Source organism: Zootoca vivipara, chromosome Z1 (genome assembly GCF_965207765.1).
Source record: "Zootoca vivipara chromosome Z1, rZooViv2.hap1.1, whole genome shotgun sequence".
NCBI lineage: Eukaryota > Metazoa > Chordata > Lepidosauria > Squamata > Lacertidae > Zootoca > Zootoca vivipara.
The window spans coordinates 1,571,151-1,584,019 of NC_142583.1; the positions used below are offsets into that span (position 1 = coordinate 1,571,151).

The 12,869-nt window shown below is 44.1% G+C and overlaps 1 protein-coding gene across 8 annotated transcripts in view; it reads left to right on the plus strand.

Annotated features, from left to right (window-relative positions):
- The window catches only part of SCAPER (S-phase cyclin A associated protein in the ER), a 190,130-nt gene that overhangs the window by 155,525 nt on the left and 21,736 nt on the right, over window positions 1-12,869 (plus strand). For 6 of the 8 annotated variants that reach the window (XM_035112173.3, XM_088660808.1, XM_035112171.3 and 3 more), the window contains 2 exons: window positions 613-853; window positions 4,244-4,393. In XM_035112173.3, the coding sequence (XP_034968064.2) occupies window positions 613-853; window positions 4,244-4,393 (391 nt within the window). The remainder of the gene's footprint in view (window positions 1-612; window positions 854-4,243; window positions 4,394-12,869) is intronic. The other 2 variants (XM_088660809.1, XM_035112172.3) reach the window with 1 other exon arrangement.

Sequence of the window (12,869 nt, forward strand, 5' to 3'; positions counted from 1 at the left end):
CTCTGTCAACTATGCTAATCCACGGCTTCTTCTGGCAAAGATTTCTGTGTGGTTCAGGGATTGCCAAGCTGGCTGCACCGAATTTGGTCTCTCACCCCCAACAGGCAGTATCCCCAACATGGCACCCATGAAGACCTCATTGCCCTCAACACTCTTCCACCTCTCTCACCTTTGAAAGTGAAGTGAGGATGATCTCTTGCCTGGAACGCTAGAGAGATTGGAGAGAGGAGGTGGGAGGAATGTCGTTCCTTCCCATTTCATCTTTTAATTCGTTAGGTTTGCAGAGAGAGATCAGCACCTGAGGAGAAAGCACACCCACCAAGTGGATGTTGTAATTCAAATGGTTGAGCTTTTAGCAATGCATAATGGGAAGGGGTGGGGGTTATCAAAGCCATTCCTGCAATAAAATGATGAGAAGGCTTGCTAGTATATCCTTGGTTTTGCTTGTCAAACGCTGTAAAATATGTCATATTTTTATTTATATATTTCTGTGTTCTTAAAGCCTACCTAGCTTATGAAGGCACTGCAATTTTTTTAAATAGAAAAGCCTGATATAAATAATCCTAGCTCACATTGCTGGTTTACAAGAAGATCCTTTGTTGCTTTCTTCAGCAGGTCTTGGAGTATATTTGATGGTGTTCATCAGGATCCCACAGGGCTAACAACCGCTCTTGAGACTACAGACCTGGTTGGGGTGTTGCACATGTTATACTGCATTCTTTTTCATGGCACAATTGCTGACCTGAGCACGACTAGCCCAAAAGAGAGCTACGCTGAGAACACTGTTCAAGTGGCTCTCAAGAGTTTACGTTTCTTCAACAGTTTTGCAGTTCTGGATCTACCAGCTTTCCAGGTAATATTCTCCACCACTCCTCAACGTATGCACACACTGAGGTGGTTCAGACCCCACCACCCATGGCATGGCATTACATGGATGAGTAGCAAGGAACCTGAAGTAGGCACACTATGTACCTTCAGTCCTACCTAAGATGGTAAATTATGGCTTCCACTTACCTTGCCATCCAGGATTGGAAACTAGGGTTGGATGGCGGGGGGAGCACAGGAGCCCAAGGCTGCTCATTGACATAATGCAGCCCACACTTCACTTGCACTCAACCTGAACCCCCCACCCAAATGCTTGAGGGATGTGAGACTTCCCCTGGTTATGTGTATGTGTTTATTCAAAATCCATAGAACTGGAAGCAGGACTTCCTGACACCCATCTCCCCTTTGGTGCCAGACATGTGCATCCTTGAAAAGCTCCTGGAACTTGTGGGGGGTGCAGAGTCATGTGTACTGTGGTTCCCCCTCTTTTTTTTAAGGGTGTGCTGGCTAAGCAATTGGGGCAAGCAGCTCTTTTTTCTCAAAAGGTGATGAGCCCAAGTGCAGGACTATGGGCAGTATGAAGATTCAGATAAGCACAAATAATCCCCAAGTTCATAGGTACATTTTCCATTTATCTTCAGAGTCTAAACAATTGGAAGGCGTCAGGGAGAAGCAGTGCAGGATTCTGAAGTGCTATTAAAACTGGTTAAAAGGGAAATACATTGTTTCCTTGAAAAATTACTTTTAACATTTATATACAAACTCTGGTGCCTGTTGTTATCAGAGAAGGTTAAACATGGACCACTAGAACATATGGGAACCTGTGTTGGGGAAAACGGACTAAACCTAAGAAGATGTCAGCATGTAATACACTGTAGTAAATGACTCTGAGACAATCTCCCGGGGACGTCAATGCAAGAACCAGTTAAATGAATGCCAGAAAAGCTTTTCCTGATGCAGTCTAGCTAGACATGGACCCAGCGGTCATACCCTACCCCTACAGAAGGATGGGCAGAAACAGAACATAAGGCTTCTTCCATCTTTCACAGTCCTATTGCTTACTCAGAAGGCAGGCAGCTGCTCGCTTGGTTCTGACTTTGAAGTGAGGTGCTCCTTAGACTGGTGACCAATGGTGTCCTGGTCCTGGGTCACAGGGGGGTTGGCCCTCAAATTTGTTTTGGCTGCTGGGTGGTCAACATTTATGTCTGACCACTCTCTCAAGTGCCATGATGTTTAAGGGGTTGATGAGCACAGCCAGAAAAAACCGGCAGGAGAGACCAAAAGATCCCTCTGCCTGAAGCCAAATCCAGAGAGTCAGTGGTCAAGTTGCTGCACAAGGATACCTGCAGCCTGGAACCTTGTCCTGGAAACCATGCTATCAGACATGGCTCTGGAATTCAGAGCTACACCTTCCACTTTTTGAAAGTACATGTACGGTAGCCCTCTCAGAGCCCAATGGTGGTCAAGCAAGCAAGGTTGCCAACTGTCTTGTATTGGGACTTGGAAGAGATTTAGTGAAATGACTCAGTAAGTTGAGGGGAAGGGCTTAATAAAATTGTCAACATGCAACTTTGTTTCTCCAAATCATTTCGGTGGCTATACCTATTGAACTCAATGGGCCTTACTCAATGGGTCACGCCTCATCCCACTCAGGGCCACTCAGTGCTGTTTTGCTACTAAAAATACAACAGTAATACCACATTAAATAACTAGCCATTTTCTATTCTTTCATAATGCCCAGTACAGGGTTCCTCATTTTGCCTAATGGTAAGGATGGTCCTGATTGAGACTGCCAATTTCTGAGGAAATGTTTCTCTGAATGCCAGTTGCTGTGGCCCCAGAAGGGAGGGAGGCTGTTGCCTTCATGCCCAGTTTTTGATCTTGTTGGGGACATCTAGCTGAATATTGAATTAGGGGAGACTGTTGTCTGATCCAGCAGAGCTTAAGTTCTTGTGAAATTACACTAGGAAATGTTTTATCATGGCATATTAATTTGGGTGATGGAAGGTGTATCTTGTTGAAGCAAATATGGCTGTTGGGGGAGGGGAGGAGGGAGGGGAGAAGACCCCAGCTTTCTGCTGAATTTTGGGCTGGCATGTGTCCACTCTGCCATGTAGGTTAAACACATCTATTTTATGCAAACTCCAAGACAGGGAGCTAAGAACTGTAGATGGCAGATATTTTCCCACAGGCCTATAGGGTTGTTCCATTCAAGCTAGTAGACTTTGATGTTCTTTCCTCATACATCACGTTCCCCCTTTGACCTTGTGTCGCTTTTTCTGGCTGACATGTTTATTAAATAGAGGCTGGGGGCTGTGAAGATAAAGTGGGCTTTTCCAGAGTCCTCCCCAGAATAAGCAGGGAGCCCCTTTTCTTCTCCCTCAGCTAACTATCATTTCACGTGTGTGCGCGCACACACACAACCAAGCTAACAAGGATCTTATTCTTTTGATTATACCTTACCAAATAATTATTTTAAAGTACTACTGGTATCTTGGAACATTTGGTGCTTTCACTATCCTTTGGTATCCTGCTTCTTCTTTGTGAAGAGTGATGATCTCTTCTCTTACCTCCTTGGACCATTCTCTGGACTAAGCCATATTTTTAGCATGCAGCCTAATTTGACACTCAGCAAACCCCTAGCCAGCTCAGGAGAAGCCAGAATAAGCTGCAATTTCAGCTGAATTTGGGGAGTTATCGTTTCATGTATTTTTGCGTTTTTATATTGTAAACCACTCTGACCTTCGGATGAAGGGCAGTATAGCTATTTAATAAATAGTAATAATGTTTATATGTGATATGAGGGTGGCTGTTCAGCGCACTCACAAATTAGTAATTAAGCATATATTTTACAGCATCAGTAAAATAAAAAAGTATTTCTTCTTTTACTTTTTTACTGAAATTTTTTTATTAGAAGTATGCTTTCTTGGAAGATACATTGTTAAATTGGTCTGATTAAATTGGGTTTTTAATGCTAACGAGAGTGCCAGCAAAGTCATCTCTGCCCTTTTGAAATTAAAATTCACTCTTTATTTACAGTAGTGCATATAAGGGATATCATGTGGAGGGAAGCGAGACATAAATTGAGAGGATACTCTTTGGTTCGTTTAACCAAAAAACAAACACAAATCCTAAAGCACTGTATGACTGGTTTATCAAATTTTTACATCCTGAGCATATTACAAATTCTGAGGTAACAAAATGTGCTTTTTCATAGAATTTTGAGTTGGAAGGAACCCCGAGGGTCATCTAGTTCAACCTCCTACACTGCAGGGTTTGGGATGCAAGGTTCTTTCTGAAGTTAATAGGCACAAGCCAATGTAAAGGGTTGCAAAGTCATGTGATTTTTAGCAAAACCAGTCTTTGGTTTCATTGGGCATCTGCAAAAAGGTCTAATTCTTCTTTGTTTGTTTTTCAGTCTATCGTGGGCGCTGAAGGACTGTCCCTTGCGTTCCGACACATTATAAGCTCTTTGCTGTGGCACTGTTCCCAGCACACCTGTGAAGCCCTCTTGCATGAAGTCATTTTGTGTGTTGGCTACTTCACTGTAAAGCACCCGGATAATCAGGTAAGGCCATCCATTTGCAGATTACAGCTCAACTGAGGTTGCCACTGAGGAGGCCTTTTGCCTTTCTCAGAGCAAAATAGTACAGAGAAGACTTGTCCTAGAGAAGCCACAACATAGCATCGCCTTTTCTTTAGGGTTCCTTACTTGGTAAGCCCCAGAAAAATCAACAGAATGTATTAGAAGTAAACCTGGTTAGAATTTCGTTGTTAAACAGTTTCCCAAAGGATAGAAGATACTAGTACCAACAAACAGTACAGGTATTAGTGCAAATTGCATTCAATAGGACGGGGCATTTGGGATTTAATTTAGTGGTGGTTCTCAGTAATAAATTTGATCCCAGTTTTTGTCAATAGCATTGCTAACGATGCCGTGTTATTTTTCTTACATTGAAGAATGGCGCTTAGAGAGATTCCTTCTTCTTATGCAGGTTGCCCCCAAACCTGCACCTAAATATCAGTTGAATTAAACGCTTTGTGTGACGGACTAGGAATTCACATTCACTTTCTTGTAACTGTGGCTTATACTGGATTTCATGCTTTTTGCAATACAGTGGTACCTCGGTTTAACTACACAATTGGTTCCAGAAGTCTGTACTTAACCTGAAGCGAACTTTCCCATTCGAAGTAATGGAAAGTGGATTAATCCGTTCCAGACGGGTCTTAAACTGAAAGTACTCAAACCAAAGCGTACTTAAACCGAGGTATGACTGTATTGGAAGGAAACTGCAAGATTTAATGTATTTTTGGAATTAGTCCAAAGATTCTGTTCTACGTTGAAACCTCCAATATCACCATTAACAGAAGAGGAGGCCTTCTTGGTTCCCAAAAGGTCAGGGGACCTGAAATTGGGCAATATCTTTATGAGAACTGAAACATGGTGTATAATTTTCAAATAAATAAATATAGTGGTAACTCAGGTTAAGTACTTATTTGGTTCCGGAAGTCCGTACTTAACCTGAAGTGTACTTAACCTTAAGCGAACTTTCCCATTGAAAGTAATGGAAAGTGGATTAATCCGTTTCAGACGGGGCCGCGGAGTACTTAAACTGAAAGTACTCAACCTGAAGCATACCGGTACTTAACCCAAGGTATGACTGTAATGTAAACCAAAGTGTCAATGAAATTTGAGTCTACAGAAAGGTAAGCAAGATAGGGAGGGTAAGTGAGGAAAAGTTGACTTGATGTTGAAACCACATTGTTGGCACTTAATGTTAAAATGAAGGGTAAGAGGAGATTTCCGACTTTGTAGACACATGTAGTGCTGCACTGTTAATTGGATCAGACTCTGCAAGCTGCTGTGCAGATCTCTGGTTGGACCTTCACTTGAGCTGCTGGGACAAAGAATATGATAGCTAGTTCCCATTTTAAAAAAGAAGTTTATTAATGTATTAACTCAGAGCGGAATATGGTTTTTGGTTTATGTGTTGAAGTATTTGGGCATTTAGTTAGCCAATATTTTTCTGTGCTCCTCTCCTCTCCCATTCATTTACATAAGTTCCTCAGCACCTGAATGCTTTTATACTAAATGCATGGATTGCCTGTAAACATTGAAACAAGTGAATTTTTCCTGAGAACTGCTTTGGTGCTGCAATACCTTCAGGCCAACATGGAGCAATGTGTGCAATTTGTGTGGGAAGATAGAAAACTGCCATAGACTGAGTCAAGACCATTGGCCCATCTAGCTCAGCTACTCTGACTGGCAGCAGCTCTACATAGTTTCAGGCAGTGGTCTGCCAGCCCTACCTGCACTCTGACTGCACTGGCTGCCAATTAGTCTATAAAGCCTTAAATGGCCCAGGACTGCAGTACTCCTCTCCCCATAGGAACCAACCCAGGTTCTGGGATCATAATGTGAGGCCCTCCGCCCCTTCCACAAGAGGTCCAGAAGGTGGCAACACAAGAAGGGGCCTTTTCTGCAGTGGGTCCCCATTGATGGAATGATCTCCCCAGGGAGGCTCTCTGGGCAAATCATTGCATATCTTTAGGCACCAGGTGAAAATATTCCTTTTCAACCAAGTCTTGGGCTGTTAAATCAATGGCATTTTAAATGAATATCAGGAGGTGGCATTATTATTACTATTATTATATGCATTTTGTGCTTTTTTTGTAAACCACCCTGTGACCTTCAGATGAAGGGCAGTATAAAAATAAAATAAAATAAAACAATACCTGTGAATGTGGAAGAATTGTACCTGGGAACTTCTGCTTGCCAAACACATTATTTCACCCAGCTCAAGATCTATAGCCCGTCGCCATCCTTTTAGCATGACAATAACTAGAAGCTGAGACTCTGCCTTCTCTGGCACCAGTCCTTCAGAATGCTGACTCCAGAGCTAAAAGCAGCATTTTGGAATATGGAGCATCATTTAACTCCAGGGAAGCAGGGGTCCAGAAACAGGCCTCTGCCACTTCTTCCACACACCCTTCTGACTGTATTTTAGTTATGCATTTGTGTTGAATTCCCAAGAGGCAGGACTGCACTCTTTGAATTCCCATTGCAAAATAAAAGTGGCCTGGTTGGCATACAGAAGTGCCAAAATTCCTCTTACAGGTTAGCTTTTTTATTTTATTTTTGGCAGAAATTTAGCGACAGATGTGGCTCATTAGAAAGGGCTGGGCCCTGTGAGCGTGCCAGGAACAGCAGACAACAGAGATTCCCAAGACAAGTCCATTCTGTGCCCATCACTGCTGACACTTGTGCCCCGAGGCAAAGGTCTGACCACCTTGTGAGTAGGCATTGTGCCACCATGGCAGATGGCCTTTGTGAGTGCAGCCAAGAGGCAGAGTCTGAGGCTGTGTTTAGTCTCAGAGTGCTAGAGGCTGTATAGCTGCAAGGCTTTGCAGCCTGTATAGCACGAAGGGCTGAGGCCAGCGGCGTAGCAAGCTGCTGCGACACCCGGAGCAGCAAATTGCCATGCACCCGGGGGAGCGTGGCGTCGCTACGTAACAACGCATGCATCGCAACGTAATGACGCATGTGTACAACGTAGAGGGGGGTCGCAACCCCCCCCGCGACTTCAAAAGGGAGCCTAAACAAAGCGTCCAGGCTCCAGGCAGATAGCGCACTGGCGCAGCGCACCCATCACACCAGCGGGCTATCTGCCTGGAGCCTGGAAGCTCCGTTTAGGCTCCGTTTTGAAGTCGCGGGGATGTGTGATCCCTTCTACGTTGTACGCATGCACAGCATCCCGCTGCACATGCGTGCTACGTAGAGGGGGATCACGCCCCCCCCCCGCAACTTCAAAATGGAGCCTAAACGGAGCCTCCAGCCTAGAAAGCCTCGCTCGGCGTGGCGGGTGGGTGCCACCCTGGAGCTGGATGGGGGGTGACAGTCGGCGCTCCCCAACTCCCGACCCTCCAGTCTCCAGGTAAAAAGCTTGCTCGGCGCAGAGACCTCTTCATATCACCTCCCCAGAGTGGAACCCAGGGCGGCCCGCCCCCTACACCCCCCAGCTCCGTCCCTGGCTGAGGCCATGAGCCAGTGTGATGTAAAGGCCTGGGAGACCACAGAGTTCAAATCCCCACTTAGCCATGAAGGTCACTGGGTGACCTTGGGCACTTGCAATCTCTCAGGGTAACTTAACCTCACAGGGTCAATGTGGCGATTGAATGAGGAGGGGGAGAAACACAGGCGCCACCTTGAGCACCTTGAGGGAAAGTTGTGGTATAAATGAAATCATAAATAAAAGAAAATAGATCCATAGGTGCTTGCTGATCGGGCGGCTTGGTGAGCAGGCGGCTCGTGGGCTGGAGGTTGCCAATGCCTGCCAGAGACTATCCTGGGACCTTCTGCATGCAAAATGTGTTCTATCCCCCCGCCCTGCTCCAACTATGGAGGGCAACTCATAGCAGATTATCTGAGCCCAGAACTATGCACGCTTGTGCACACACACACACACACTGATGCACACACTGATGCACACACTGATGCACACATCATTGTTTCAGAGAGAAAGGGAAGGTTCAGGGTCTGTTTGCCCCCAAGTCAGCTGTTTGGTGGTCAGGATTTCCTCCACCTTCTTCACACTGCCACCTGCAAATCTGGCAGAATCTCCCCACTTTATTAGCCACCATTAATTCTGTTGGCTTAACAGGTCCCACGATACCATGGATGGGTGTACAAGTGAAACCGGAGTAATAAGAGTAATCCTTCTGCTTTTGGGTAAGCCAATCAGGGGCTTACTGTGGGATTACAGTTTCTAATTCAAAACGTTGTCTTTAATTAACAACCCCCTTGCAACTTGTAGCACTTTTGGTTTTCTCCTTGCTATCTGATCTAATTAATGAACACAATTAGTATGTGTTATCAACCGATGAACTCATTTGCATTTTATATTGAATGTGGTCTGATAATTAAATTAACATGAATGACAGATGAGCTGGCTTCCCCCACATTACCGTACTGGGAATTTTAAAAGAAATAAACCTTTGCATATTCATTACAAATATTTTGTAACTGGGCAAATCTTTGCAGATTGAAGTACTTGGACACATGAACTTGCATGACAGGATGCAAATATGGCTGGCACGGTTCATTTATCCCACAGTGCCCCAAATCATTAATCTGACAGCATAGTGCTTCAACATAAAACATCAACCTTGTGCTTTATTCTTTTTTGTCAGCCTTACAGCTCCAAGACTCTGGAAATGCAATGCAGAAATGTTATTGTTCTGAATTGTGTATTTGATGCAGGCTGACTCAGAATTAGTGGCATGGGAAAAGATTTTTAACTAAATTATTCTAATTTTAAAATATTGATTGGAATACAATAATCTTTCGGGAAGAATGTGAATAAATATTCAGAATCATTTGCTGTTAGATTTAATGAGCAATTCAGTGCAGAACTGCTATGGAACACTTTGGGCATCATCACCACGTCTGATGGAAGCATTTCATTAAGAGAGACCTCTTCATATCTCATTTATACCCAAAACTGGGTGGGATCCTAAAGTTACTTTCTTGGGATCCAACCTCCAGTGTTTACACTACTGTTGGATGCTCACAGAATAGGATGCATTTTGGTTACATTTTAGACTTTTACATAGTAGTAAGTAACTGAAGGAGGAATTAAAAGAACCTTTTAATGAGGGTGAAAGAGGAGAGCACAAAATATGGTCTGAAGCTCAACAACAACAACAAAACCAAGATCATGGCCACTGGTCCCATCACCTCCTAGCAAATAGAAGGGGAAGAAATGGAGGCAGTGAGAGATTTTACTTTCTTGGGTTCCATGATCACTGCAGATGGTGACAGCAGTCACGAAATTAAAAGACGCCTGCTTCTTGGGAGAAAAGCAATGACAAACCTAGACAGCATCTTAAAGAGCAGAGACATCACCTTGCTGACAAAGGTCCGTATAGTTAAAGCTATGGCTTTCCCAGTAGCGATGTATGGAAGTGAGAGCTGGACCATAAAGAAGGCTGATTGCCAAAGAATTGATGCATTTGAATTTTGATGCTGGAGGAGACTCTTGAGAGTCCCATGGACTGCAAAAAGATCAAACGTATCCATTCTGAAGGAAATCAGCCCTGAGTGCTCACTGGAAGGACAGATCGTGAAGCTGAGGCTCCAATACTTTGGCCACCTCATGAGAAGAGAAGACTCCCTGGAAAAGACCCTGATGCTGGGAAAGATTGAGGGCACAAGGAGAAGGGGACGACAGAGGATGAGATGGTTGGACAGTGTTCTCAAAGCAACGAACATGAGTCCGACCAAACTGCGGGAGGCAGTGCATGACAGGAGTGCCTGGCGTGCTCTGGTCCATGGGGTCATGAAGAGTCGGACATGACTAAATGACTAAACAACAACAAAGTAACTGAAAATTGAATTTTATGTGAAATGGGCATACTCTTGTTTCTTTAAGCTAACAAACACTAAAATCAGCTGGTGCATAAATAACTTTAATGGTGGAGGTGGTGATGTAAACTCATACCTTCATTGGATCATATTTTCTTCCATTAGCTGTAGTCTTATTCTGCAGGATATAACTAATAATCACTCTGGCCTACTAGTAGCCTTTCTGAAGAAAGTGGTGATTGCCAATAGTGTCAGGCAGTGTCAAAAACCAGTCTTTTTTAGGCATACAGTGGTACCTCGGTTTACGAACTTAATCCGTTCCGGAAGTCTGTTCTTAAACTGAAACTGTTCTTAAACCAATGTGCGCTTTCCCTAATGAGGCCTCCCGTCACCAGTGCCCTTCTGCCGTTCAGATTCCGTTCTTAGACCGAGGTAAAGTTCTCAATCCGGGACACTACTTCCAGTTTTGTGGAGTTTATAAACCAAATCGTTCTTAAACCGGACTGTTCTTAAACTGAGGTACCACTGTAATTCCATTGAATATGTCATTTCTTGTGAGGAAATATGATAAGCCTTGAACACTAGAGTTTTTACAACTAAATAGATCAATTAAGGCAGTGGTGCACATTTGGTAGTCTGTGGACCCCAGGGAATCTGCATAGCCCACCCAGGGGATCTGTAGCACCATTCACATAACAAAAACCGCCATAGAGATATCAGAATTTTCAAAAGTTTGGAGTCCATAATCCTGCCTCTACTTGCTAGGCCTGTAACCAAGCCTGTCATTCCTTTCCCTTCAAGGTAATCCTGACATCAAACAGTAATTTTTTAAAAAAGTCAGCCCTGACATGATGATGAGAGCCGCTGTCTGTTCTGACCCATGTGACAGCTTTATAGGCTGTAAATCTTCGGCTTTCTCTCTGAGTATAGTGGATTCAGCAAGGCAGAAAAACAGTGACTTGCTCTGTGTTTAGGATATTCTAATCCAACAGAAAGCCAGGGATTTTTTCCAGCCAGAGCTCACTTGGACTCAGTTCCATCCCCTCTCAGGTGGGCGCCAATTCCATTCTAAGAGAACAAGGGAGGTGTTCGTGGTGAGTTCCGGCACCTCTTTTTCTAGAAAAATAGCATTGCAGAAAGCTATATTTCGAATTTTCAGGGACAATGGATGGACGTATCCACCATTTGGGGATTTTTTTCTGATGGTGATGTCAGTCCACATTCACTGAATTGGGATATTTATCTAGCTCTCACTACGGTAATTCCTGTGTGCTTAGAGGCTTCTCCAACAACCTAGCTAGAACCATTTGGCTCTTCCCTTTCTAGAGTTGTCTCCATTCACCGCCATTCTTCATGGCTGAATCAGCAGCGGAAGTGAGACACTGGGGCCTTCTCTATTGACCTGGTTGGGGCCAGTTGCCATTTTGACCCTCCCCTCCCAAACCTATCTCCTGTAGTGTCCATTCCACCTGATCCTTTTGTCACCCTGTGAAAGAACGGTTCTTGGAATTGCTCATTTTCCTATCCATAGTCTGTTCTGTTTTTTAAAAATAGACTCTCTACCGTATTTTTCGTTCCATAAGACGCACTTTTTTCCTCCTAAAAAGTAAGAGGAAATGTCCCTGGAAATGCGTGGTCCCTGGAGCCGAATTGCCCAGGGGCTAAAGGCAGCTCTTTTCTTTTTTTTAAGGAAAGAGCTAAAGGCTAACAAGAGGGAATGAGCCCTTTGAAAGGAACCTGCTCAGCAGCTGATTGCAAGAGATCGGGGAGAGAGATAAGAGAGCTAGCTCCCTTCCCGGCCCCTCCCAGCCCCTTGCCTAGGCCTCAATTGTTGTCTGTAGAGGGAGACATGTGACTGGCCTTTGAAGACAGATTATCTGTCTGGAAACTGTAGAAATGCAGAGAAGCTAGGGAAGCTGCAGAACTGTGAGTTGAACCCCATAAAAACAGGATTTTTCCCCTTTGCAAGGAAACTCAGCAACTTTGAGCTGATCCTAAAAAATGGAGCTTTCCCCCTTTGCAAAAAAGATGCACAACACTGAGCTGACCCCCCCCCCCCAAAAAAACAGGGCTTTTCCCATTTGCAAAAACAGCTACACAACTTTGAGCTGATCCTAACAAAAATGGAGCTTTCCCCCTTTGCAAAAGAAGCTTCCTCAAATATTTAATGGGGGAGGGGCAAAGGCACCCTAGGCCTCTAAGAGTTGGCTGCTATGCCTAGGACAATTCAAGAAAGCAAAAAAAAAATGTCTTGTTTTCCTCCTCTAAAAACTAGGTGCGTCCTATGGTCAGGTGCGTTATTTGCATGGCATTTATTTTTAGATTGTATATTTTTATTACACCTGCTGTCTGAATTCAAAAAGCTTAAGGAGCTACTGGGTGAGATCCCATGGTCAGAAATACTCAAAGAGAAGGGAGTCCAAAATGGATGGGAGTTTTGAAATATTGAAGGCCCAAATGCAAACAGTTCCAACAAGAAAGAAAACTGAACCAAGAAACATTTCACTAGTGAAATCACTAGGGCACTGAAAACGCTGCTCACTCATGTTTAAGCAGCTCTAATGCCAGAAAATAATTCATCCTGTGGCCCTTCTGCTTTTTCCCATGGCATTCGCACAAGAACTAGGAGAGCAGGACATCTGCAGAGCAGCCTGTGAAGGCACAGACCCTTGCCCACATT